Here is a 27,748-nt window from a genome sequence, read left to right on the forward strand (position 1 = left end):
CATTAGTACTAAGCTGGAATAATTCCTCTCCCTCCCTTGTATTTATCCCTCTGATATATTTAAAGAGAGCAATCATCTCCCCCCTCAACCTTCGTTTTGTCAGACTAAACAACCCGAGCTCCTCCAGTCTCCTTTCATACGACAGGTTTTCCATTCCTCTGATCATCCTAGTGGCCCTTCTCTGCACCCGTTCCAATTTAAGTTCATCTTTTTTAAACATGGGAGACCAGAAATGCTAGTATTGTCCTTGTGCTCTCCTCTCTTTGCTCAGTGAGATAGGCACAGCTGGGAAGAACAGCCATGCTGCCTTGGGGCCAGTTCCACTCCATCTGCAGTCGGCAAACTGCCATGGGGATGAGAAGGCCCTGCTGCTGTGTGGCTACCAGGAAGCTACGTCCAGAGCCTGTAACCAGGGAATCGCAGCAGCAGAGTGCGTTCCTCCTGCAGGTAAATCCCCAGGGAAGGGAGCTGGGAGAGAACATGTGGAGGGGACCCCCATCTCTCAGGGCCAAGTGACCCAATTCACAGTGTTGCCACCAGGATATAAAATCCCAGCTGGTAAAGTTGCAACAATGGACAAGATGATGCAGGTTCGGCTTGGGCTACTTACTGCTGTAAAAATGGGCTCCGGTTTCCAGCTGAGGAACAACCAGCCCCTCCCAGCCCTGAGCACCCAGAGGGGAGGCATGTGGGGGCAGAAGGGAGCTGCTCCACTTCTCCCACAATCTATTCATAAAACAGTGGAAAATGTCAGCAGTGAGCAGCCCCTCGCCCTCAGTAGGGGTTCCCTGAGCCAGGCCTCTGCCCAGGGAGCATAGCCCCTGCTCATCGACGTCCCTTGAACATCTGTGCCTGGGCTCGCCTTTGGTGAGCCATCTCTTGGCAAACACCCACCACCACCACCACTAGGGGAGGGCTAACAGCACAGTCACTAGTGTTCAGAGGTGGCTGGGAGAGGCCAGGGCAGGTGCTGGTGCATCCTGAAGCCCTGTAATGGGTCTGCATCCCCAGCCATCAGATGCACTCTCTCTTCTGCTTGCTCCCTTTTCTGAAGAGCAGGTGCCGGGGTCCCGCTGCGGCTGGCTGGGGGAAAGGAGAGCTTTGAGGGGCGAGTGGAGGTCTACCATGACGGCAGGTGGGGCACCATCTGTGATGACCAATGGGACGACTGGGATGCCGAGGTGGTTTGCAGGCAACTGGGGTTCAGGTAAGTACCCTTCTGGCTGGTGATGGGGTTTGGGGAGACTTTGGGACGTAAGAATTGCCAGGGTAGATCAGACCCATGGTCCATCCAGCTCAGGGTCCCATCTCCCACAGTGGCCAGCAGCAGCTGTGTCAGAGGGAAGATGTTCTTGTCATCCATGTAAATGTCTAGTCCTTTGATGAATCCTTCCAATCACTTAGCCTCAGTAATACCTTGCAGCAATGCGCTCCACCTGCCACATGTGAATGGTGCATATTGCCTTTGATCAGTTTTAATTGGATTGCCTTTCAGTTTCACTGACTGTCCCTTTGTTCTTGTGCCACATGAGAGGTAGAGGTAGCTCCTATTCATCTTCCTCTAGACTTTTCAGTGCTTTTATGGGAGCTGCTAGGTGCTCAGCACCCCTGAAACTCAGGTCACTTAGAGAGGTGCCTAAATAGAGACTTTGGAGCCTAACTGTAGATTTGATTTTTGAAAATCTTGGCCCTGGGTGTTTGAGTTTTGCCCATCCCTGCTGTTGAAATGTGATTGTCTCCTTGACCTGCCATGTTTCTGGGTCATCCACGTTGCCAGCAAATTGCCAGGATATGATGTAATCATGTCACCAATGTTCAGACATGAATAAATGGATTTTACTTATTTACTGTCATGTACCAATTGCAAAACCTGCCTTTGAGATACTGAGGTTTCACATTGGGCTAGTCAATGGGCAGGTCACTGTGACTGAAATGCAGATGAGCTGTGGAATTAGCTGGAGAATCCCGGACTGCCAGCCCCCTTGCTGTAACTAGGGCCCCAACCAAGGTAGCATCCCTATGCACAAGACTTTGTGTCCCACTGTAGGTGAGGGTGGGGGCGGGGGGAGGTGTATCTTCCCTCCCTCTGTGTGTGTCTGTGTCCTCTGTAGTGGGACTCCAAAGGCCTTGTTGTGGGCTCACTACGGGCAGGGCTCTGGCCCAATCCTGCTGGATGAAGTGGAGTGCTCAGGGAACGAGCTGTCACTGGACCAGTGCAAGAAGAATAACTGGGGACAGCAAAACTGTGATCACATGGAGGATGCGGGAGTGTCCTGTGATCCCTTCACAGGTACAGATCCACCCCACCTCCCCCTGTACATCCTGTCCCACCCCTGTATTCCACAATCCTCTCAACATAGTCCTCCTTCCAGCGCAGGCACCTCTTTCCCGCTGGGCGGAGAGTGGGGCAGAGGCAGGAGCAACTCAGAGCCAGACAATGTAGCCTTTCCACTGTCTTGCATGGGTGCAGCAGAGGCCAAGGGGAGTCCTAGCCTGTGCCTTGTGGGCGAGCGCGTCTGCGAGGCCTTTCTGCAAAGTAATAGGGTGCTCCTCTGCTGAGTCTAACATGCACTTGCTCTCTCTTCCCGCTCTCAGACTGCACACAGCCGTCAGCAGAGGTGGGGCTGGGGATTGGTTCCTTTCTCCTTTACTAATTGCTTGCCTTTTCCTCTCCTGTCCCCTGCAGAGGGCACGGTCAGGCTGGCAGGAGGCCGCACCCCCAGCGAAGGGAGAGTGGAGGTTTATTACAGGGGAGACTGGGGCACGGTGTGTGATGACGGCTGGACGGCTCTTAGTGCCCAGGTGGTCTGCAGGCAGCTGGGCTTCAGGTACTGGAAGGATGGTATTTCTAGAGAAGCTGGTTTTACAGGTGGCTAAGTTCCCTATTGGAAAGGTTTAGGTGCCATGTCCCCTCACTGGGAAATCTGGGCCTTAGCGTCTCCTGCCCATTCTTTGTTAGAGAGCTGATCTCCACGCTACCAGCCTTCCCAGGGAATGGTGAATCCTTTCTCTGGTACCTTCCAGGTTAGAGAGCGGGGCAAGTGCCAGTGCCCCTTTCTAGGGAATGCTAAGCTTGAGCCTCTCTGCCCCTAGCCCACTTAGAGAGCAGTGTACATGCCTGGTGCCACCTTCATGGATTCCTCCCATTAAAGAAAGAAAGATCTGTGCTTCTAAAGGATACTCCTTACATATCCAGCCATATGACCTTGGGCTGTGGGCTCATCAGCTCTCAGTTCAGATGGGTTCAGCTGGCTCAGTACTTGAATGGGAGACCTGCAAGGAAAATTGCAGTGGTATTTGTGATTGTGGAGATGGTGCTTCCCTTTAAGCCAGTACTGAACTGATGCCCCAAAGGGGTGTGGGAAGTGCTGTCTTTTGGATGAGATTTAGAACTAAAATAGTCTAGTCATTAAAGATCCCTTGCACATTTTGGTATGAATTGGGGTGATACCCGGTGTCCCTGTCAAATTCCAAGTTAGACAGTTGGCAAAATGGCAAACTAAATTTCTCCCTGCAGTTTCAACTGGATACAGTGTTTTTCACTTCCTGTCCTAAACTGCTCTGTAGTTTTAAACAGATGCCATGTTCTACTCCAGAGTTGGCTGCATTTCAGTGGTGGGTGAGACAATTCCTGTATGTGTATCTTGTCCATAAAATAGTATAGAAATATAGGCTATTTTATACTTAAAGTTGATTTTTTTTTAGCAAAGGAACAACTCCTCTCCCTGCCCATTCCCTCCTGCTGGGCCCCTGGTGTCATACCTGTGAAGCATCCCCTAGTGAGAATTGCAAAGCACATGCAAGTGTGATTGTATGACCGATGGACACCAAGCAGTGGATTGGTTTTATCAGGTCCCCCGGGAAGCTGAGCCTATGGAGATGTCCCGGCTCCTCCCACACTGTTTCCCATGTCACGTCAGTCAATGGAATGGGTTAGGAAGGTTTGTCTCCTTTACCATCGAGTTTTTCTCCATGTTGGCCTCCTTGGCTGTGCGGGTTCTTGAGGAAACAGGGCTCCAGCTAGCTCTGGGAGTTGGGTCAGCATGCAGGGTTCTGGGGAGTGGTGAGAGATGATGTTTGATGTACTTTTCCATTTCCTTCCCCTAGTGGCCCTGCCAGCCTGGCGTCTGAGGGGGAGTACACACCCGGCCAAGGCTTTATCCTACTGGACGACATGGCTTGTACAGGCACAGAGTTCTCTTTCCTGGACTGTCCTCACAGCAACTGGGGGCAGCATGACTGCTCGCATGCCGAAGATGTGGGGGTCCGATGCTCCCCTGAAACCAACAAGATCATCAAAGACACTACTGGTACCTTACTCTTACTCTTTCAATAGAGGGTGCAGGGAATGGCTTACTGTTCCATCCCTTCTGGAGATTAAGGGAGGGGCGGGAGCTCTCCTAGCCTGCGGACTGCTCCATGGATGAGGTTGCTTATGGGGAAGGGATTCCAGTTGCCTTCCTCCTATGATTATGCACCTGCTGTGAAGAGTCCTAGTTATCCCATAGCCGGACCACCGAGTTGATGGTTCCACATGTTAAACGTGATGCACAGTGTGACCATTTCCTGCTGATGCTAAAAGATTACATTTTCTAAGGCATGTTCCGCATGGCCATTGGCCTGTTCTTCTCACGCCCCCACCAAGCCCATGATCCCACCCTCACACTTCTCCTTCCCACTGTGCTGGCCTATCTCCCCCTTCCCTATGTGCAGTTTTCTTTTGCAAATCTGCGTGAATTCCACTGGCAGTGACTCCACCTTGTAAATAGAAATGAAACCCTGGGAGCCGCAATTGCGGAAGGAGGAGCTGCTGCCCATTGCTCAGTAGTGGGACGCTTAGACCTTGTTTACAGAGGAACATTGTACCCTTTTGACTAAACCAGTTTAGAAACTGTTAAATCAGTGCAAGGACTTTGCAAAGACAAATGGACTTAGGCTAAATGGATATCAGGGGCTGTTAAGTTGAAATCAGTGTCCATGCAAGGGGGTTACACCCATTTAATGAAATTGGTATGTAAATGGATTTAGTTAAATTGGTTCAATTTCCTCATGTACACAAGGCCTTATTCCCCATGGCCTTCCCTACAGCAGGCATACCCTGACTCTCCAGCTGGATTTTGTCATTTGGCTTTACAGCAGGACTTTCTGACCTTTCCCAGGGGGAGGAAGTCTCTCTTCCCACTTGAAATAAGCTCATCATTCTATTCCCAAGGTGCATGTGCGCTTGCCCACTGTTGGCCCCATATTTATTAACTTCCCCCCTCTCTTCCTTTTCATGTTCCCCTCTTTATTCAGCTTGTGGTAAATTAATTTCTTACACCCAGTGCCCTACTTCTTCAGCAGGGATGTGGTGATTGGTGGAGAGTGTGGACGCTGCTTTATAGATAGAACTATTGGTGTTTCCTGGCTTCTGATGTCAGTTCTGTGGGATTCAGCTTTCTGTCCAGATCCCCAAGTCTCACTTGATGCATTTCCCTTTGTTATGATCACTGGGCTTATTCTTGTGCAGGGCCCCCTGTGCGGCTGGCAGATGGAGAGAGCACCAAGGAGGGGCGGGTAGAGGTGTTCCTGAATGGGCAGTGGGGCAGTGTCTGCGACGATGGCTGGACAGACAAGGATGCAGTTGTGGTTTGCAGGCAGCTGGGTTACAGGTAAGAGGATCGGTCGGTGTAACTTGTAAGCAGGGGTCATTTCCTTCTGCCTTGTCCTCCAGGAGGGAGATTTGGGCTGTTTTGTATGTTTGAGCATTGCTGTGTGTACAGGATAGCTGTACGCTGACACACACCCTGCAGCTGTGGGGTGCTGGGCATACTGCAGGATTGGAATAGTGTACGTCTATGCAGAGAAACCGATATTATTGCCACAAGAGTCTTTTGCTTCACATTCAGGATATGTCTACAGTACAGCTGGGACCGTTCTTTCCAGCCTGACTAGACAGACATAGGTTAGCTCCGCTCAAGCTAGCATGCTAAAAATAGCAGCATAGCCAGGGTTTGCATGGGCAGCAGCTTGGGCTAGTCACCTGGGTACAGAGTTGCCTGGACCCCTGGGGTCCATACTTGGGCCTGTAGCCTGAGCCGCTGCTCCTGCTACCCCTAGCTACACTGCTATTTTTATTGCGAGTCTGTCTACCCAAGCGTGAACCACACCTCCCTGCTGCAGTGTAGACGTACCCTCTGTGTAGATGGGTCATCCCTTCTCTCGTTGCAGTGGCGCAGCAAAAGCCAGGACGATGGCGTATTTTGGGGAGGGGCACGGCCCCATCCATCTAGACAACGTGGAGTGCAGTGGCACAGAGCGCACACTGGGGGAATGCGTCAAACCCAACAATGAGATTCACAACTGCTGGCACAGTGAAGATGCTGGTGTGATCTGCGACTATATGGAAGAGAAGGCCCAGGACACCAGAAACGCAGGTGCTCCTGCCCCTTGCCCTGAAGAGTCTCCTGCTGGGAGAGGCAGGGCCTCCCAGAGTGGGGGCAAGTGCGGCAATCTGCCCCAGGCCCTGGATCCCGCAGGGGCCCCCACGAGAGTTTTTGGCGGGTCTTCGGCGGCACTGAGTGAAGGACCCGCTACCAAAGACCCAGAGCTCCTTCCACTCCGAGCCTTCAGCGGCAATTCGGCAGCGGGTCCTTCACTCGCTCCGGGACCCGCCGCCGAAGTGCCCCGAAGACCCAGAGTGGAAGGACCCCCATGACTGAAGACCCCAGACCCCCGGAATCCTCTGGGTGGCCCTGGGGAGAGGCTGGCACTGAGCAGATGTGAGCTTCCCAGCCGCTAGTGCAGCTATTCCCCTTATCTCAGTGTCTTCTGTTAGAAATGTGGCCTGGAGTCACTGTGCGCTGCCCACAGCCACCACTGCTGCTCCACCCCTTATAGTGCCTCTGAGCCTGCAGGAAATCCAGGCCACCAGTGTTTCTCCCCATTGTGCAGTGCAGAGTGGCAGTAACTGTGCTCTCCCTTTGGTCTCTAGCAGGCTGAGGAAGTGGATTCTGCAGAAAGGGCTGAATGGCTCCTGCCCCAGGCTTGGAGCTAGAATCACAGCGAATAACCATCTCCAGTCAAAGGCAGGGCCGGATTAACCTTTTATGGGCCCAGCGCCAAACATATTTGTGGGCCCCCATGGGGGTAATGGAACATGGTGTGGAGAGGTCGGGTCCCTGGAGGTAGGGGCCGGCCAGGGGCAATGGGGCATGGTGGGGGTGGCCCCACTCTGCTCAGCCCAGTGTGAGGGCACTGTTTACAAACTGGCAGTCGCCAGACGCACACAGGCCCACCTGGCCCTATGCTGCCAGTGGGCCCTTTCCCCTTGGGGGGGCGGGCTCATGCCGTGCCACACAGCCCCGCCCCGCGCCCAACAGCCCCCAACTCCCTACGCCCAGCGTCCCCATCCAGAGACCCCCCACAGACCGCTATGCCAGAGACCCCCCACAGACCGCTATGCCCAGCACCCCCCTGCCCAGAGACCCCCCCCCCCCACAGAGCCTCCCTACCAGAAATGCAGTGCCTTGCACACCCTGCCTGGTGCCCCCCCAGCCCCACAACTGCCCAGCACCCCCCCACAGCCCCATCACAATTGCCCAGCACCCTACACAGAACCCCCACTCCCTAGTGCCCCAACACACACACAGATCTCCCCCCCCATTGTCCTTCCCTACAGCCCCACCACCACAACTACACAGCACCCCACATAGACCCCCCACTGCCCAGCACCCCAAAACACACAAACCTCCCCCACTGCCCAGCGCCCTCCACCCCCTCACAGAGCCCAGCACCCCCTACAGACCCACTCCCCCCACCCTGCACCCCAGGTTTCCCCCCGGGGCTAGCGGACCCAGAGCAGCTCGCATTCCCAAAGCCCTTTCGCAATCCAACTCCAACCCCCAGCCTGAGTGGTGCTGGGGCAGGCGGGGAGCAGCGTCCAGCCTTGCGAGGGGGATGGAAGTTCTGGCCCGGGGCCCCCCACACACCCAGCTCCGGGAGGAGACGCTGCTCTCCAGTGTGCACAGCTCCTGGCACCCGCCACCCCACACCGGCTCCTACCTTGTTGATCTCCCAGGGGCAGAGAGAAGCCCCCGTGGGGGGTTGGCAAGGGGGAGGGGAGCTAGTGGCCAGATGGGAGCTTATTCCTCTTCCCCCCCAGGGAGGGACAGCAGAGTCAGAGTGCAGCACAAGTGGAGTGAGCTGGGGCCCCTTCTGAGCATGGGCCTGGCACCATTGTAAACCCGGTACTGGTCAAATACCATTCTCACCAGCCCCACAGAAACAAGTGTGCTGCACATATGGCTTTCACAGCAAAGTTCTTAATCAGACCAGTCTACTTCCTGGAGGATGAGGGCCCCCCAGGGAACAGGGGGTGATGGGTTGATGCTTGTCAGTTAAGCAAAGGGGAGGGCTGCCTATAGGGTGACCAGATGTCCCTATTTTATAGGGACAGTTCCAATATTTGGGGCTTTTTCTTATATAGGTGCCTATTACCCCCCACCCTCTGTCCCGATTTTTCACACTTGCTGTCTGGTCACCCTAGCTGCCTAACCGTTCTGGTTTTGCTGTGCAGGCTCAGCATCTGGCATGTGTGGGATGCACTTGCTTCACCGTCGCAAGAAAAGGATAATTGGTGGAAACAAGTCCCTCAGGTACTGTCCTTTGATGGCTGGGGAGAGCAGAGCTGGCACCAGCTTGCCTGCAAGGAGGCAGGGATGTGGCAGGCCATGCCAAGAGGCAATGGTGTTTTTGATAACCCTATTTTCTTCCCACAGGATGCAGGTTTCCTTGGGACAGCCACATACCATAGTGGGCCAGAATGGGGATGCTGCTGTTTTCTGTTCTGTGCTGCTGGCTCAGCAGCCCTGGAGACTGAACTCTATGTACTCACAGGATAGGGGCTGCAGCTGTGCAAGCTTTCCCCCTGCTACTTGGGTATGAGTGATTCAGTCTCCATGGCAGATTCAGCTTGAGGCCCAGCCAGAGGCTATCATGAGGGGCAATTAATGCCAGTTGTGATAATGCTCTCAGTGACAGGAATGCTTTCTGCCTGGGAACAGAGCCACTGGGCTAACTCATTATACACAGGTTTCAGAGTGGCAGCCGTGTTAGTCTGTATCAGCAAAAAGAACAGGAGTACTTGTGGCACCTTAGAGACTAACAAATTTATTTGAGCATAAGCTTTCGTGGGCTACAGCCCACTTCATCAGATGCTTGGCATAGCATCTGATGAAGTGGGTTGTAGCCCACAAAAGATTATGCTCAAATAAATTTGTTAATCTCTAAGGTGCCACAAGTACTCCTGTTCTTTTCATTATACACAGGCCACCCAAAAAACACCCAGGATGACTCTGGGTCTCTGATGATCTGGCCCAGATTTTAACTGATGCCTCTCACAGCCAACGTCTCCTAATAGAAAGCAGCCTGGAGCAAGGTGTGTTATTGATATATGTTTAAACTGCCATCAGCGCCCAATTAGTTAGTACAAATTACCAGGGGAATAATCTCCATGATCCCGTATTGCAGTATCTATCTGTAAAAGTGGGGGGATGTTGTTGTGCCCAGGGCAGGGCCGCCCAGAGGATTCAGGGGGCCTGGGGCAAAGTGGGAGAGCTGCGGTGCTTGTACTCACCCGGCGGCGGTCCGGGTCTTCGGCGGCATTTTGGCGGCACGGGGCCCTTCAGTCGCTCCGCGTCTTCGGCAGCACTGAAGGACCCACCACCGAAATGCCGCTGAAGACCCGGACCGCCACCGGGCCAGGGCTCGTGGGGCCCCTGCGGGGCCCGGGGCCTGGGGCAAATTGCCCCACTTGCCCCCTCCTCCCCCCGGGCAGCCCTGGCCCAGGGTCCCAGTGGGGGCCAGCTATGGTCACTCAATTAGGGTGAACTGCAAAGAATGGGGCAGACAATCCCCATAAAGCTGGTGGATATTCCAATACTTAGATTTACCAAGCCAGCATAAAACAGCTTCTTTATTACCTTACTGGTTACTCAGAAGTCCAAACAACACAGTTCCCTTAAAGTGATCCAGCCTCAGGCCTCCATCCAGGTACTCACGTCAAATATGATGAAAATTTCTGTAAATCTTATTTCATCATATAAAAGAAAAGGTTCCAACAATCCCAAAGGATTGGACACATTACTTCCCAGGTTAATGAATGTTTCAGATCTTACCCATATACACGCTACAGCCATTTCTTAATAACTAAACTAAAATTTATTAAAAAACAACAGAGTGTATGGTTAAAAGATCAATATACATACAGACATGAGTTCAATTCATTGAGATCCAGATTCATAGGGGATTTGATAGCTGCTTTCAGCTACCTGAAAGGGGATCCAAAGAGGATGGATCTAGACTATTCTCAGTGGTACCAGATGACAGAACAAGGAGTAATGGTCTCAAGTTGCAGTGGGAGAGGTTTAGGTTGGATATTAGGAAAAACTTTTTCACTAGGAGGGTGGTGAAGCACTGGAATGGGTTACCTAGGGAGGTGGTGGAATCTCCTTCTTTAGAGGTTTTTAAGATCAGGTTTGACAAAGCCCTGGCTGGGATGATTTAGTTGGGAATTGGTCCTGCTTTGAGCCGGGGGTTGGACTAGATGACCTCCTGAGGTCCCTTCCAACCCTGATATTCTATGATTCTATGATAGCATAGATGGTGAGCTTTGTAGTTGCAAAGAGTTCTTTCAGAAATAGTTCATAGGTTATAGTCCAATGTCCAAATATCACATTCAGGGTGTACCAGCTTAACTGGGACTTCAGTCTTGTGACACAAACTTCCCCTGATGAAGCCTAAGCAGATCTGAGATGAGAGAATCAGGACCCAAGGATCTTTTATCCAATTTCATGTCCTTTTTGACAAGTTGGAATTCAGAAGGTAATCAGCATGACTTTGAAGGAGGTCCATCACCAGTACTTAGCTATAGAATTAACATAAGGCAAGTTGCTTGTTCCTCCACTATTCACGTTAGTTGCTATAAATCTCAAAGAGAGATGAATGCAGAGATATCCCTTGTTTACAATTCATTTAAATGCTAGGATGTTCTTTTGATCTCTGAATTATCAGAATACAGCATAGACAGAGACTGTTGATTACATCATTGATCCTACTCATACATATGTAAATACACAAACATTATCCCTCCACATGTCTTTTGAGGGTTATTTATTTTGCAGGATGTTTAACCCTTTCTGGCCATGCGTCACAGTTGTCAAGGGTGGATCATTGTTAGTTATGTGGGATTATATAAGAAATTAGCCTTAGCACCATCCATCACAAGGATGGGGCAATAATAATATATTACTGTATTCTAATGTTCAGTTGAATTAAGAAATGATTGCTACAAATTGGCAGGAATGCTATTACCCAGGGATACACCTTCATATGTGAGGAACAGAGATAAACTATTTGTATATAAGAATATGCCCACTGATCTTTAACTCTACATAACCTATTGAACTGAAGAGTACCTAGACTTGCTTCTTTCCGGCAACCACACTTAAGCCCACATCCAGCCTTGGACATATAATTGCCTATTGTTCATGGTGGGGATCTTACACCTTTCTCAAGCAAATCAAATGCCTGCCTCTCTTGGAGACAGGATACCAGACTAGTTGAACCATTGGTCAGATCTGGTATGGCAATTTTTTTGTTCCATCTACAAGCAACCTGGAAAATACCACCAATTGTCCTTCCTTGCCAGCTTTGGGCTGCAATTGTTCTATTACCCATTTCCCTAAGGGCTCCTGGAGACTTTTTCTGAAGTCCAAGACTCTTCATGCTCAGTCCCACCACCACATCATGTGTGTTAAAGCAACAGTGATGCCCAGACTCTAGCTGTGAATTGAAAGGCATTGCAATACTGGTTTCTATTTTCTGCATTTTGCCACTTGTGTATATTCCAAAGTGCTTGTGGGACAGTCCATCATGGACTCCAGTCCTTGTTACCTGCCCCCAGCAAGTCACTTGGAATGCTGGTTTCTGCTTTCAAAGATGAGGACAGGGATCCCAGGCCTGTTTCCTGTCTTCCCCAAAGCAGTGACTAGCAATGCTGAGGAAGCTGGAGGTGATATGGCTGGAATCGCTCCTTGATTTTTATTGTGCTCCCAGTGGTGAGTACAGCTTCACTAACTACCTCCTTCCTGATTCCTGATGTTACCTTGACTGAAGAGCAGCGCTAAGGGAGGATGAGAAGTGGCTGAGGCGAGATGGGGCAGTGTGGGTGGGGCGGGAGAGGACAGCACCATGCCATTGTGTGCGTACTGCCCATTATTCCCCTGTTTCTCTTTCAGAGGTGGTTGGCCATGGCAGGCCTCACTGCGGCTAAAGGGGTTTCACAGAGACACTCGTCTGCTGTGTGGCGCCACGCTCATCCACAGCTGCTGGGTCGTGACTGCAGCGCACTGCTTCAAAAGGTAATGGCGGGGAGGGGAGTTCTGGTGGGGGGGCGTGAGCAAGGGACAGGGAAGATAATCCCGTCTGACTCAGTCACCGCCCTGCCTCCACGTATAGCATCAGTTCCTTCCAAAGAGGATGTGATCCTGAGGAGCGGGGTTCCTGTAAACAGTTGCAGGAGCCATGAGCTCTGTGCACTCCCAGCACTGCTGCTGCTAGAGAGGCCAGCCGAGAGCTAAGCCATGACCCAGGGGTTACTGAGCTATTTGTGTGGGGCACATGAGCCTGTAACTTCCAAGTGCTATAGCGTGGAATAAACCTGCTCTTTGGTACCCTGCCTATAGTTTGAGGAACAGTAAACTGGGGTGGTCAGGAGCCTGGAGTGGCTTTGGTCCAGTCACATGTTCCTGCTGCCTCAGTCTAGAGCAAAGGTCCCCAAAGTGTGGGGTGTGCACCCCTAGGGGGACGTGGAGAAACGTCGGGGGGGGGGGGGTGCAGCGGGCCCAGGACAGCCCCCACAGGGGCAGGGAGGGAGCACCACCCAGCCCCTCCCCGCCCCCAGCTCTACTCCGGTCCTGCCCCTAGCCACGTCTGCCAGCCCCATGCCTGGCCCCATCCCCAGCCTCAGCACAGCTCTGCTCCTGGCCCCATAGAATCATAGAATATCAGGGTTGGAAGGGACCTCAGGATTTCATCTAGTCCAACCCCCTGCTCAAAGCAGGACCAACCCCCAATCCCATGCCAGCCCCAAGCCTCGGCTGCTGGCCACAGCTCTGTTCCTGGCTCAGGGCCAAGGCTGGGGGCAAGGCCAGGAGCAGAGCTGCACCTGGCCATGGGCCTGGCTGCTGGCCCCCACTGCAGCCCAGCTGCGGCTCCGCTCCCACTCCCAGCCTCGTCCCCAAGCCATGGCCCTGCTCCTAAACCCACCCCTAGCTGTGGCCCCAACCTTGGACCCCTTATCCCGGCTACTGCCCACCCCCTTTGCCCCACCCCCCTGGAGCCACAGTCCCGCTCCCAGTGTGTGTGTGTGTGGGGGGGAGAAGGGCATGGAGACGGGTAAGGGGGGTCACGACCCTCAAAAGTTTGGGGACCACTGATCTAGAGGGTCCAGAAGATAATTCATAGCCTGGTTCATGTCAGACAGAGAGTTGGGGTGCTTGGTGGCGGCATGAACAGATGTTCCCTTCACTGCTAATGGGAACCACCAGTCCCCTGCTTAGCACTGACTTGCTGGGGACTGGGAGGAGCTGGCTCTGAGGCAGCTTGTGAAGTGACCAGACAGCAATGCTCTCGCCTGATGCGCTTGTGGGCACTGTAGTGGTACTGAGGCCTTTCTGCCAGGGGCATGGCCCTGGATCCAGCAGTGCAGTGCTCATGCCCCAGGTGGTCACCACGTGAGCTCTTAGGCGGCTCTTTGTCACCTGGCCAGGTTTGGCACTGATGTGCGCCGCTACCTGCTGCGGGTAGGCGATTACCATACAGGCGTGAGGGAGGCGTTTGAGAGGGAGATTCCCGTCGAGAGGATCATCCTTCACAGGAACTACCGGTTCAGCAGCAATGACAATGATATCGCCCTGGTCAGGATGCGGGGCAGGGGTAGCCACTGCCTCTCCTTCAATCGCCACGTCCTGCCCATCTGCCTCCCTGACAGGAAGGAGAAGGCTGCCATTAACAGGCAGGCCTGCATTATCTCTGGCTGGGGAGACACAGGTGAGTCAGAGGCAGGGCCGGCTTTAGGCACCAGCAAAGCAAGCAGGTGCTTGGGGCGGCAAATTTGCAGGGGTACAAGAATCCAGCATGGGAGCTGAGAACCAACAGGGAGCCCTGGGAGCTGTAGTTCCTTAGTTAGCTCCCTGCTTATAGAGCCAGCCCTGGAGCAGGGAAAGCACTACATTTCCCAGCATTCCCTCGGCCTCAATTAACAGGAAAGGGTGGGGGAAGGAGTGTGGAACTGAAACCTCATGCTGCAGCTTGCTGTAAATGGTAGGGACAGAGCCAGTTCTAGTTTTTTTGCCGCCCCCCCACCCTAGCCCTGGGCTCCCCCTGCACCCCTGTGTTGTCCCAGCCCTGGGATCCCCCCCACCCACACCCCCTGCTGCCCCAGCTCTGGCCCCCACCTGCACCCCCCTGCTGCCCCAGCCCTGTGCTCTTCCCGCACCCAGATCTCCTGCCACCCCAGCTCTGGCCCCCACCCACACCCCCTGCTACCCCAGCCCTGGGCTCTCCCCCCACCTGCATCCGCACCCCCTGTTGCCCCAGCCCTGGGCTCTCCCCGCACCCCCTACCGCCCCAGCCCTGGGCTCTCCCCCCACCCACACCTCCTGCTGCCCCAGCCCTTGGCTCTCCCCCCCACCCGCATCTCCTGCCGCCCCAGCCCTGGGCTCTTCTCCCTCCCCCTGCACCCGCACTCCCTGCTGCCCCAGCTCTGGCCCCCACCTGCACCTCCTGCCGCCCCAGCCTGGGCTCTTCCCTCCCCCCCACCCCCCCCGCACTCGCACCTTCTGCCGCCCCAGCCCTGGGCTCTCCCCCAAAGAAAGAATTGGGTGGACTAAATGGACATTGCACCTCTCTATCTGAAGCCTAGCAAGGCAGGTACGTGGATCCCACTAGAATTTAAAATGAAAAGTAAGGGAGGGCAGGCTCTACTAGACTGGGCAGTTTTAGATACAGTACCAGGCATGTAGGAGGATTTACACTTCTGAGCCATGGAAGCAGAAATTGACTTTTCTTTTCCAGATTTAGCTAATATTCAGAAAGGGAATCCAGCATCTGCCTTCCAGATTTGAACACCCTCAAAATTCAGGAGTGCTCAAGCTCAATTTGGGCAGCTGTTACTTCATTTCTCCCAAATCAAATATACTGATCCACTGTAACTTGCTGTAGAAAAAGTAGAATAAATTGAGCAAGAAATGCATCCCAGTGGTTATTAGGACTGGAATTGCTATTTTCAACACCCATTGCCTCATTATTATTATTATTATTATTTTTTTAAGTTTTAGTTTTATTTGTTTAAAAGGAAGACAGTGATATTGCATTGGCAAATTCCCCATAGAAACAAAGAATGGAACAAAAGAATAATAAAGGCACCTCAACTTTTCCTCATTTATGTAGGACATTCTTATAATATGCATCCAGATAGCCTTCAATCACACAAGCTGAAAATTGTTCCACTTTACTGCAGTTCTGTAACCATATGGGAGCCAATCCTTTCTGTGTGTTTGTGCACATCCAAAATTCCTACTGAATGACCCGCCCTGGGAGCGAGTTACCAGTGACCCAGGGCTGGGGCGGCAGGAGGGTGCAGTGGAAGGGGGGCAGCAAAAAACCTAGAGCCGGCCCTGGTCAGAGGTGGATGATGCTCATGGGAACAGCCTCAAGGGAGTGGGGGCTCAAATGCTGGGATATTCCCATGTGAAAGGACTTGTGAGGAAGAAGCCCAGACAATAGAATGGTTGAAGGGATGGGCAGATACCATGGTGCAGTATAAGAACCTGAACAGAATGGATGCGCTGAGATGGAGGCAGCATGCTCACCTAGAACACCTGTATTCAGTAGTCTGCACTGGCTACTAATTTATTTCTCGATACAATTCAAGGCAGTGTCCCTGATTCTCTTACTCTCTTTCTGTGCCCAGTGCCATTTTGTGTTCTCTTCTTCTGGGGTCTCCTTTGGAGCTGTGAGCAGCAGAGACCAACATAAGTTTCAGTGATAGAAGCGCTGGTGAGGACAGCACTATGTCGGCAAGAGATACTACATTGGCGGGAGAACTACAGCTGCTCGTTAGGGGTGGTTTAATTACGCCGGCCAGAGAGCTTTCTCCCGCCTGCATGGAGCGGCTACACGGGAGACCTTACAGTGGTGCAGCTGCAGCAGTACAGCTGTGCTGTTGTAAGGCCTGTAGTGTAGACATAGCCCGAGTGGTGAGTTGTGCTGTTCTGTTCTGTTTCAGGGAAATCCTATTCAAGAACATTGCTCCAGGGCATGGTGCCCCTTCTCCCAAGAGAAGATTGTGAGGCTCGTTACGGGGGCAAGTTTACTAACCATATGATCTGTGCTGGAAACCTCTCTGAAGATAAGCGGGTGGATAGCTGCCAGGGTGACAGCGGTGGGCCACTCATGTGTCAGAGGTCAACTGGACACTGGGTCATTCTGGGGATCATTTCCTGGGGTTATGGGTGTGGCCGGAAGGACTCCCCTGGAGTTTACACTAAGGTCAGCAAGTTTGTGCCCTGGATCAAGAAAGTGACCAAGCTATGATGCAAGTCCCTGAGCTCCGAGATCTTCATCATTTAATCCCTCTTGCCCCTACAGAATTAAAACTTTGGCCCACACTTGGGAACTGTAGCTTCCTTCTACCTCCACGGGGGCTGCTGCTTCTGTGTGTACCTGGCAGAGACTTGTTTTGTCCTTGAACACTGAGAAGAGACTTAACCACTGGGGGAAATAATTATGCCTGTCTCTTGGAAGTCTTTGCTCTCATCGTAGTCCCTAATCTCTGAAGCAGGGAAGTGGATATGAGCTGGCAAGACAGACTGCTCCTGTAGCTATCAGAATCCTGTAGAAAAATCATACATGTCCCTCTGCTCCCAGATGGGGGGGATGGCTCTGTCAGTATCACCTACAACTTTTGCATGTTCACACATTTTGGACTTGTCTACACTTGGAATGCTATAGCAGCACTGTTGCACCACTTCTGTGTAGACACTACGTACGCTGATGGAAGGGGTTCTCCCATCGCCGTAGGAATCCACCTCCCCAAGAGGCGGTAGCGCTGTCTACACAGGGACATAGGTCGGCTTAACTACATCACTTGGATGTGCATTTTTCACAGCCCTGAGCAACGTAGTTGAGTCGATCTAAAGCTCTAGTGTAGACCAGTCCTTTGATGGCACTGCAGGAGAAGATGAGATTCATGAGAAATGCCACCAGGCTTTGCTGCAGGGATCTTTGTAGCGGATTGCTTGTAGCCAATTCCCAGACCCTACCTCTTGGACAGCAGGACTGGGTTGGGAGGAGCAGGACAAGGAGGCTGCACATGTTCTCCTCTTCCCCCCCACCCCACCCCCTCAAGAGGTTTTTTTCTCCCTTTCCATATCCCCATGAGGGACTTGCTCTCTTTTGAATATGAGCTCCACTCCTATATTGTCCCTGGGAACATCTCTATCCCTGCTAGGAGATTCCCAGCCTTCCACATGTGCTCCCCTGACCCCATATGCTCCAAATTCTCTCAGTGTTGTGAGACTCGTGATAAAATTGCAAGAGCTGGCAATATTTGTTGTTTTTTCTTAAAGCTCCAGCTCCTGGAGTCAGATGATCACATGAGAGTCTGTCCTCATTTAAAAAAACCCAAAAGTATCTAGCCATCATGGTTGCAAAGGGAAGCTTGAAAATGTGACCACCAAAGGCTGAAAACCCAGAAGGTAAACAACTTCCCACCCAATCTATTGTTAAAGCCACTCTCAAATGTTTAGGTCATGATTTGGCAATACCTCTATCTACCTGAGGTAAACCCCCATACCCTTAGCACCTCACAGTCTTTAGTGTATTTACCCCTGTGAGGTAGGGAGAGCCTGTTATCCCCATGGGGGAAAGAAAACAGAGACTTAGTGATAGGAAATCCGTAGCAAACCAGGGACTTGAACTGATGTCTCCTGCAGCCTAGCCTAGCCTAGCCCAGTCCTTTATCCACTGGGCTTGTTTTTGCAGCATGACCCTCTTCATCCCCCTCAGAAATCAGAAGGCCAGTTGGTATAAATTGATGTAGCTGTATTGAAATAGCTACACACTATGGATCTGGCCTATGGTCTTATTATGAATAGAATTAATGTGATCATAAGAGAAAAGATGGGTTGTGATACTCACCAAGACTCTTCCTTGTTTTCTGTTTCTTCCACCCTGGGGTGGGTGACCAATGTAAGAAAATCCTAGGACTTCATTTATTTATTGGAGACAACTTATGCTTTTGGAGTAGGTGGAAGCAAATGAAGACAGACAGGAGTTCTCAGTGTACCTGTAGTTCTAGCTGCACACAGCAGAGCCAGGAGCGAGAGGACAAATTAAAACTACAGATGGTAAGCAATAATACCTGACCAAGGGGTTGAAGATGGTGCCAAATATCCACGCCTTCAGCGTAATGCTTGAGGATGGGACCAGTGGTTCTTGTGCTAGCTGTGCATGCTTTGGGTTCAGTGTCACTTTGGAGGGTATGCATTTTCGGGGCTCACATGCATGCACCCACTGCCATTACGCATGGGAGGGTGTCTGCACACATTGCATGTAAATATACTACCAGTGTACAATAGCTGTGCAAGAATAGGTGACTGACACAGGGCTTACGCACATAGTGGGTGAATTAACAAGACAAGTGTCGCTAGTGTTACAGTGCACGAACACTATGTTACAATAGTAAACCTCAAGGCACATAGTGGTGGGGTTCCAGACACGTGTTTTAGGTTTGATAGGCAGCAACTGTATACCACATTTGCCTTAGCTCCACCGAGAGACCTTAGTTTAAAGGGAATCTACCAGATTAAAAATCTAGCAGATTTCCCCACTTACATTAAACTGAATAGTTCTCTCTCACTCTCTCCCCTGTTTGCATGGTGGTTGGGTTGTGAATACTATAGTGGCAGAATGTTTCAGACAAGTTTCTGCTGGGATTGTTAAACTGTGTTGGTTGAGGGATGGGACTTTGTACAGACTTTGTACTTGACTTTGAGTCAGATCTGATTTGTCAGTGCCCCGTTAAGGGCTGAGTGTCTGCAGTGCCATATATATGAAGTGCATCCACAGTACTGTAACCATGTGGCTGTACCACCAGGCCTGACCTGTGCAGAATGGGGTGTGTGACTCCTTGTGGGTTTGCTGTCCCGCAACTGCTGGCAGAAAATCCCTATCAGACAGATCAGCTTGCTTCCTCCCTCAATTTAAATGACATGTTGCAGGGAGGGGAGGCCCTAGGGAATGGGGGGGTGAATATTTCCTAGAATTCTGGTGTTTACAGTGGAGTGAATTCTGCCACTGATTTCCATAATAGCAGTGACAGTAACTGACTGGGGAGCACACTGTGGCTTGGCTTTTACTTGGGGCTGACCAAAGGCACTGTTCTCAGCTCATGTGGAGTTTCTGCTTCTCTAGCTGCTGACACCTGTCCTTTACAGCCTTGCTGAGCTGACCAGCTGTGCCCAGAATCCCACCAGGCAGAGTTTTTCTTGTGAAGGGAACAAAACTCTCTGTATTTAGCTGAGCTGGCAGACAGGGTTGATGCAGGTGACCCACATAAAAAGTTACCATTTAACAGACACAGGCCAGTGTCTCCTCTTTGAGCCTACCGCGTTCACATTGCTGTTTCTTCTGGTCTTCACATTAACCATTGAAGTTGTGAGAGGCCTTCAGTAAGTCCCTGGGATGCTACGTAGGGCAGAATGAATGAAGGGGTATCACTTGTACATCATCTCATTCATTTTCCACGCTCCTTACCAGTACCCAGAAACAAGTCAAGTCTGTAAATACTGTTCTTAATTCTCCTGACCTGCCTGTTTCAGAACAGCTCTCTTGCTAGTTAATTTGGCGTATAATTCCACATTAAGTCAATGTACCTTGTCACAGGGGAGTAATGGAATGGCCTGGCTGGATCAGACCAGTGGTCTAGTCCAGTCTCCTGTGTCCAGGAGCAGCCAGTATCAGAGGCTTCAGAGGAAGGTGCAAGAAACTCTGTGCTGGGCAATTAGTCGAATAACCTCCCCTTAGGGAAGCTTGTGCCTGACCCAAGTACCCAGTTAGTGGGTAGTTTATGTCTGAAGGGGGTGGTTATGACTGTTTAAGGAGAGGTAGTTCACAAGGTTATAACTTTTTTTGACTCCTGGCTAAGGTGACTTTCCCCACTTCCCACGGAAATGTCTAATATTTCATTTAATTCAGCTAAGCTCTTGACCTCAATGCAATGTGCTGGCAATGCGTTCCACATATTAATTTTGATGCTACACAATACGTAATTTCCTTGTATTGGTTTAAAATGTATGCCTTTCAGTTTCATTGAATGGCCCCTGATCATGTGTTCTTACTTATTAGTGTAAATAGGAGTGCTTGTTTTCTCTATACCATCCATTATTTTATGGGTGGCCTCTTCTCTAAACAGTCCCCGTCTTTTCAGTCTGTCTTCATACAAAACTATCCATGTTTCTAGTAACTTTTGTTATCTGTCTCCTTCATGCCTTCTGTGTCTGCTAGATCTTTGAGCTCTAGTAACCAGAACTGAACAGTCCCCCAGGATAGGCTGTATCATCAGTTTATTTTCTAGTGTACTTTTTAGCTATGTTAAAACTTTGCCCACTGTTTTGATGGCTGCTGCGTTTGAGCAGAGCTTTTTGTTATAGTGGGGCTCAGGTCTCTGCCTCAGTGGCAGTGCTTTTTTCAGAACCCAGGAAATGGACTTGGACGATGTGCATTAGTCAACATTGAGTTTCATTGGCCACCGCATTGCCCACACGCCTAGCTTTGTTAGGTCCCTTTGAAGTCCCTCATAAACTTCTTCAGTCTTGACTAATCTACATAATTTTGCCTTTTGCAAATGTTACCATCTTGCTGTTCACCCCTTTGTCATATCCTAAATAAATACTGGTCACTGCCCCCAAAACAGCACATGGAGGGAGGCGGGAACCCTTTTATTTCCTTTTTGAAAATGGACCATTTATCCCTACTGCTTGCTATTCATCAGCTAGTTTCTAATCTATGACAACACTCTAGCTTCTCACCCCTTAACTGATGAGTTGTCTTGATAGCTTCTTATTAGTGACTTTGTTAAAGGCTTTTTGAAAGATTGAACCATGTCAACCCTATTCTTCTTCATCCTCCCTCTTGTGGACATGGTCAAAGAATTCTAGTAGATTAGAGAGGCAGGAATTTCCACAACAGAAGCTGTGCCCATTGTTTCCCTAGGATGTTCATCCAAGAGTTTATATTTGTGTTTTTAAATGTTCATTTCAAACAGTTTAATTAGGTACAGAAGGGAGGCTCATGGATCTGTAATTCCCGGTAGCACTTCTAGCACCTTTTTAAAGTTGGAGCCATCAGCAGCTTCTCCTTACACAAGTGCTGAAGGGAATGGCTATAGGAGTGAAAAATATGTCTGTGGGAAGGTTAGGCTTCACCACCAGCATTAGTCATCTGGGTTGAATCCTAAACTTGGGGTAGCGATGCTGCATAGGTTATTTCTCTTTTTGTGATGGATACGAATTCTTGAAGATCCCTGGCTGACTAAACAGTTTGTTTTTCTTCTGTTTTATTCCAGTGGTTTAGGTGCCCCTTCTTACCTGCCCCATGCCTAGTAGAACAATACCTGTTTTGTCCTGGAAGGTTGGCAGCTGTCCTACATTTCCTGGGCTTGCAGTATGGGAAGAGGAGTTATACTTTGATGCTGCATGAAACAACCTCACATTGTAGCATGACAGAGCTGGTGCTGGGATGGGAGCGCATGCCCCACTAAGACAGAGTTTGGAGGCAGTAACTATGCCAGCTTGACTGTTTAAGGAGAGGTAGTTCATGCTGCACAGTTGCCTCTCATCAGGGAAAGTGTTCCAATCCTCCATGAATCCAACACCTCCATCCACAGTCAGTGATTGGCCCTGGTGTTCACTCCCTTTCTGACCTGTAATGCCTGCACAGGTGCCCTTATCAGCCCTCTCTTGAAACCAGTCCAGGCTCTGACCAGCTGGTGCTGGATTAGATGTCTATCCCTTGGAGCTGTATGCTGTGCAGATAATCTCTATGAATTACATTCCCTGCTACAGTTAATCAGGCAGCTGTTTATTAACCTCTGCAGGAGGCCGATTACCCTTGTATTGGAGGGTAACAGCTGTTACATACATGGCTATAGAAATGGGTAAGGAAATTGGGGGCGTGGCTTATTTGAAGTGCTATCTAAGCCGCTGCAGCACAAGAAGCTGCTGTGACCCAGTAACAATGTGGAGCAGCGTGTTTACATTCACATGCAGCGGCCATTGGGGGAGATTCTCTCTGTGGATGGGCCTGAGAAGATCAATTGGTTACAGTGTGATTTTTTTTTCTGAGTCACCTTGACAGATTCACAAGAGTCTCCTGCAGCCAGAGAAGGTGGATACATGAGCTTTGAACAATCTCAGGACTAACAGAATGCTCCCAGGTTCTTGGGTGCTCCTTGTGAAATCAGTCCAATTGTGACATGCTCAACTGCACCCCCCCTGTGCTCTGTTTTTACTTGTTTACAAAACATTTAAATCCCCAAATGCAGGGAGAATGTCTCACTTGGGGAGGAGCCATCCTAGTCTTGTTATAACCCTCTTCTAACATCCAGGGGCTGAGCCCCTCCTCTCAGCACTAGATGGAGTACCTCTGAAATTAGTTAAGTGCTAAAAGTGTTACATCCACCTGGATGAACAATGACAGCTCACAAAACATGTTAATAAACAGATTGCACTGTCACTGTGTGGGATTGTATGTTATTTTGTGGTTAGTTCTCCTATGTGGGTAGGGTTACCACCTGGCTGGTATTTGACTGGCTTGGCTGGTTTTTTTAAAGGATTTGCCAGTGGCCAGAAAAATAATTTAATCTGCCCCCCGGGGGGGGGGGGGCGGGGCACGCAGGAGTGGAAGGGGTTTACATGGGCTAAAGATTTCCCTTATTACCACAATACAGGGGGGTAGCTACTGGTAAAAGCTTCATGTCCAGCTAAAGATGCTGCCATGTTCCCACTGCCACCGTTTAAGCAATAACAGATCAAAACTGTTGAACATACAGCAGCTGTCTGCCCATGGACACACAAGTGCACTGCGTGTGTGTGAGAGAGGGTTTGAGTCACTCGAGAGTGAGGAGATGTGCGATGTTATCAATCTTATCTATGTGTGTTCTCTGTCTAGACACTATCAGTGGCTGTTCAAGGTCGGGGGTTGCGGAGTTGGCTTGTGGTTGGGGTTGCCGAGGGCTTGCCTTGTGGGAGGGCATGCCGGGTTTTTTGCATTTCAAAGTTGGTAGCCCTACATAAGAACATAAGAATGGCCATACTGGGTCAGACCAAAGGTCCATCTAGCCCAGTATCCTGTCTTCCAACAGTGGCCACTGCCAGGTGCCCCAGAGGGAATACACAGAACAGGTAATCATCAAGTGATCCATCCCGTCGCCCATTCCCAGCTTCTGGCAAACAGAGGCTAGGGACACCATCCCTGTCGATCCTGGCGAATAGCCATTGATGGACCTATCCTCCATTAACTTATCTAGTTCTTTTTTGAACCCTGTTATAGTCTTGGCCTTCACAACATCCTCTGGCAATGAGTTTCACAGGTTGACTGCATTGTGTGGAAAAAAATACTTCCTTTTGTTTGTTTTAAACCTGCTGCCTATTAATGTCATTTGGTGACCCCCTAGTTCTTGTGTTATGAGAAGGAGTAAATAACACTTTTTTATCTACTTTCTCCATACCAGTCATGATTTTTATAGACCTCTATCATATCCCCCCTTAGTCGTCTCTTTTCCAAGCTGAAAAGTCTCAGTCTTATTAATCTTGCCTCATACGGAAGCCGTTCCATACCCCTAATCATTTTAGTTGCCCTTTTCTGAACCTTTTCCAATTCCAATATATCTTTTTTGAGATGGGGTGACCACCTCTGCATGCAGTATTCAAGATGTGGGCATACCATGGCTTTATATAGAGGCAATAGGATATTTACTGTCTTACTATCTATCCCTTTCTTAATGATTCTCAACTTTCTGTTCACTTTTTTTGACTGCTACACATTGAGTGGATGTTTTCAGAGAACTATCCACAACTCCAAGATCTGTTTCTTGAGTGATAACAGCTAATTTAGACCCCATTATTTTATATGTACAGTTGGGATTATGTTTTCCAATGTGCATTACTTTGCATTTATCAACATTGAATTTCATCTGCCATTTTGTTGCCCAATCACCCAGTTTTGAGAGATCCTTTTGTAGCTCTTCACAGTCTGCTTGGGACTTAACTATCTTGAGTAATTTTGTATCATCTGCAAATTTTGCCACCTCACTGTTTGTCCCTTTTTCCAGATCATTTATGAATATGTTGAATAGGACTGGTCCCAGTACAGACCCCAGGGGGACACCACTATTTACCTCTCTCCATTCTGAAAACTGACCATTTATTCCTACCCTTTGTTTCATATCTTTTAACCAGTTACCGATCCATGAGATTCCATCTTATCCCCGACAGCTTACTTTGCTTAAAAGCCTTTGGTGAGGGACCTGGTCAGAGGCTTTCTGAAAATCTAACTACACTATATCCACTGGATCCCCCTTGTCCACGTGCTTGTTAAACCCCTCAAAGAATTCTAGCAGATTGGCGAGGCCTAATTTCCCTTTACAAAAACCATGTTGACTCTTCCCCAACCAATTATGTTCATCTATGTGTCTGACAATTTTGTTCTTTACTATAATTTTAACCAGAAGTCAGGCCTACTGGCCTGTTAATTGCTGGAATCACCTCTGGAGCCCTTTTTAAAAATTGGCATCACATTAACTATCTTCTAGTCATTTGGTACAGAAGCTGATTTAAATGATAGGTTACAAACTACAGTTAGTAGTTCTGCAATTTCATATTTGAATTCCTTCAGAACTCTTGGGTGAATACCATCTGGTCCTGGTGACTTATTGCTGTTTAGTTGATCAATTTGTTCCAAAACCTCCTCTAATGACACCTCAATCTGGGACAGTTCCTCAGATTTGTCACCTAAAAAGAATGGTTCAGGTTTGGGAATCTCCCTCACATCCTCAGCCGTGCAGACCAATGCAAAGAATTAATTTAGTTTCTCCGCAATGGCCTTATCATCCTTGAGTGCTCCTTTAGCATCTTGATTGTCCAGTGGCCCCACTGGTTGTTTAGCAAGCTTCCTTCTTCTGATGTACTTAAAGATGTTTGCTATTACTTTTTGAGTCTTTGGCTAGCTGTTCTTCACATTCTTTTTTGGCCTTTTTTGGATACATGTGAGTATCAGTGTAAGCAGAGTCAGGATAAGCTCTACCCTGACATCTGGTGGTGAATTATGGCGAGGGTGGAAAAGAACTTCAGGGGCTGATCTTGTTTGCATAGGCATACCCACCCACCTAGCCTGACACAACAACAACTGAAAGTGGTTACTCTGGCTGGTGTGGAATCCCCAGTTTCTCTGTTATGGGGGGGGGGGGAGAATAAAGTGTTGTTACCCTGATTCTGTGAATCAAGGCCAGTGGAACTGTTGTATGACAGAGGGACTCACCAGTAACTAAGTAGCACTCGCTAGACAAGGGGCATGGGTTACAAAACCCAGTAGATTGAGAGAGGTTGGGGACAGGTATGTGTACCTGATGGTATGGGCCCCTTTTGAGGGCCTGGAACACCAATTGCACTACCCCCTCTCTCCAGTGTTGAATAGCAGAGCTAAGTTTGCTTCCATTAGGAGTCTAGCTAGAAGTTGCTGAACTGAATTCACTTTGGGCCAATGGTGCACCAGCACTGGGGCTCCCCTACTACAAGCTGAAGTCACTAAGAGCTGAAATCACTAAAAGAGCTAAAATTGCTGAGCTGAGATCACTGAGTGCTGTGTTAACCAGTGGGGGAGCCTGAAGATATCTTGCTAAGCAGCTGGCAGAGCCGAGGAGTTTGTGGGACGGTTGGAGCGGCCCATGGAACAGCGAGCGGAGCGGTGCAGAGCAGAGCTGAGCCATTTGCAGGGGCAGCTGGAGCGGTTCATGGGATGGCTGGTGGAGTGGAGAGGCTGGCAGCGCTGAGCAGTTTGTGGGATGGTTGGAGCGGCCCACGGAACGGGGAGCAGAGCGGAGCAGTTTGCGGGGGAAGCTGGAGGAGTGGCGCGGCGTGGCTGGTAGAGCGGAGCCATTTGTGGTAAAGGCTGCAGCAGAACTCCACGGAGAGGTGGGGCAGTCGGCCTCGGACCACATAAGGTGCCCCTTAACATCCCGTGTGCCCCCCCCATTTCCGCCCAGGCTGGGGGGGTAAAACTCTGCAGATAAACTTTTGAACTCTGGTGCAGCACTGACCAGGGACAGAAACTTTGGGGTTGTTGGACTTTGGCGTTATTGGACTTAAGACCCTGAGGGGAAAAGGACACTGCCAAACTTACTTGGAGGTGGGTCTTTTGCTCATGGTTTGTGTTATGAATCCTGTTTGTGGTGTCTCCCCAACATAATGCCGCATTGTTTCCCTCCTTTATTAAAAGGCTTTTGCTACACTCAGACTCTGTGCTTGCAAGAGGGGAAGTATTGCCCCCTAGAGGTGCCCGGGGGGTGATATGTAATTGTCCCAGGTCACTGGGTGGGGGCTCGAGCCGGTTTTGCATTTCGTTATTGAAACGGAACCCCTAGATACTGAACCCGGCCCTTGTTGCTGCCAACTCAGAGGGGCAGAAGGGTTACATCAGTATTTTGATCAGTGCCAGACTAAGCCAGTTGAATTTTTCTGTTAATCTTACATTGAGAGAGCAGCTTGGACCCTAAAGCATTTTACAAACATAAGGGATCAGTGTCGCTTCATTCACCACCAAAATGCAACACAACAGCTCTTTCAGCGGCATACTCTGCAGCCCTTGAGAATGAGCAAAGGCTATTCTCACACTTCAAAATCAAACCTCTTACATCTAAAACTCAGAAAGTTTTGGTTTAAATCACCTTCATAACATCTAAAACTCAGAAAGTTTTGGCTTAAATCACCTTCATAATCTGTCAGTGTCAGAACTAAGTTTTTTCTAATACTATACTTTAAACCAAGTCATGTACTACAGATGGAGAACCACTGCCCTGCTCTATGGGAAGTGGAAGGAGGAGAGAAGTGACCCCAGTTTGAATTTGGCCAGGACACTTGTGCTAACACTCCTATTTTTACAAAACTCATCCTGAGGTCTCTTCCAAGGGGTCTGTATTTATGTTTGAAATACAGTAGCTGTATCAGCACCAGACCTGTAAGAATCCTGCTGGGGTACCTATGCAGTAGTGACTCAGCAGGAAAGACAGTCCCCTTCCCAAATCAATACAACTTGATTGCATGGGCTAAGCAAAGTCCCACTCACAGTACAAAGTGTTATGGCTTCAGGCTGTTTACACATGTCTGTTATCTCCAGGCTGCTATTGGGAGTTTTGCACTGAAGGGAGAATAAACCTGTTTGTGGTTAACACTTCAGCAACTTCATATCTGACTTTAGGGTTCCCGCATGGACCTGTATTTTTTGAGGGGAGGGCAGGGGAGGAGGAGAAAGGGGAGGTAATTTGATTTAACGGAAACACTCAATTCCATTACATCCCCAACTTGCCAAATTCATCCCAAGAGCATTTTGAAAGTATATATCAAAACCAAATGGGGGCTTAGTGCCAAAG

General features: G+C 49.9%; 1 protein-coding gene and 1 long non-coding RNA gene across 2 annotated transcripts in view; both read left to right on the forward strand.

The window, feature by feature from the left end:
• The window catches only part of LOC101949710 (neurotrypsin-like), a 28,029-nt gene extending 11,317 nt beyond the window's left edge, over positions 1-16,712 (forward strand). Inside the window, exons 5-15 of the mRNA XM_005285642.5 lie at positions 272-447; positions 1,060-1,207; positions 2,112-2,290; positions 2,687-2,828; positions 4,108-4,310; positions 5,510-5,651; positions 6,211-6,416; positions 8,558-8,636; positions 12,279-12,401; positions 13,811-14,091; positions 16,331-16,712. Coding sequence (XP_005285699.3) covers positions 272-447; positions 1,060-1,207; positions 2,112-2,290; positions 2,687-2,828; positions 4,108-4,310; positions 5,510-5,651; positions 6,211-6,416; positions 8,558-8,636; positions 12,279-12,401; positions 13,811-14,091; positions 16,331-16,638 — 1,987 coding nt within the window. The 3' untranslated portion in view covers positions 16,639-16,712. The remainder of the gene's footprint in view (positions 1-271; positions 448-1,059; positions 1,208-2,111; positions 2,291-2,686; positions 2,829-4,107; positions 4,311-5,509; positions 5,652-6,210; positions 6,417-8,557; positions 8,637-12,278; positions 12,402-13,810; positions 14,092-16,330) is intronic.
• A 956-nt stretch (positions 16,713-17,668) lies between these two features.
• Positions 17,669-21,810, forward strand: LOC135972681 (uncharacterized). Its single transcript, XR_010589161.1, has 3 exons — positions 17,669-17,801; positions 18,353-18,452; positions 21,671-21,810. It is a non-coding gene; the product is annotated as an uncharacterized LOC135972681 (long non-coding RNA).
• The last annotated feature ends 5,938 nt before the right edge of the window (positions 21,811-27,748 follow it).

The sequence above is a fragment of the Chrysemys picta genome, chromosome 7 (assembly GCF_011386835.1).
Source record: "Chrysemys picta bellii isolate R12L10 chromosome 7, ASM1138683v2, whole genome shotgun sequence".
In the NCBI taxonomy this organism is placed as follows: Eukaryota; Metazoa; Chordata; order Testudines; family Emydidae; genus Chrysemys; species Chrysemys picta.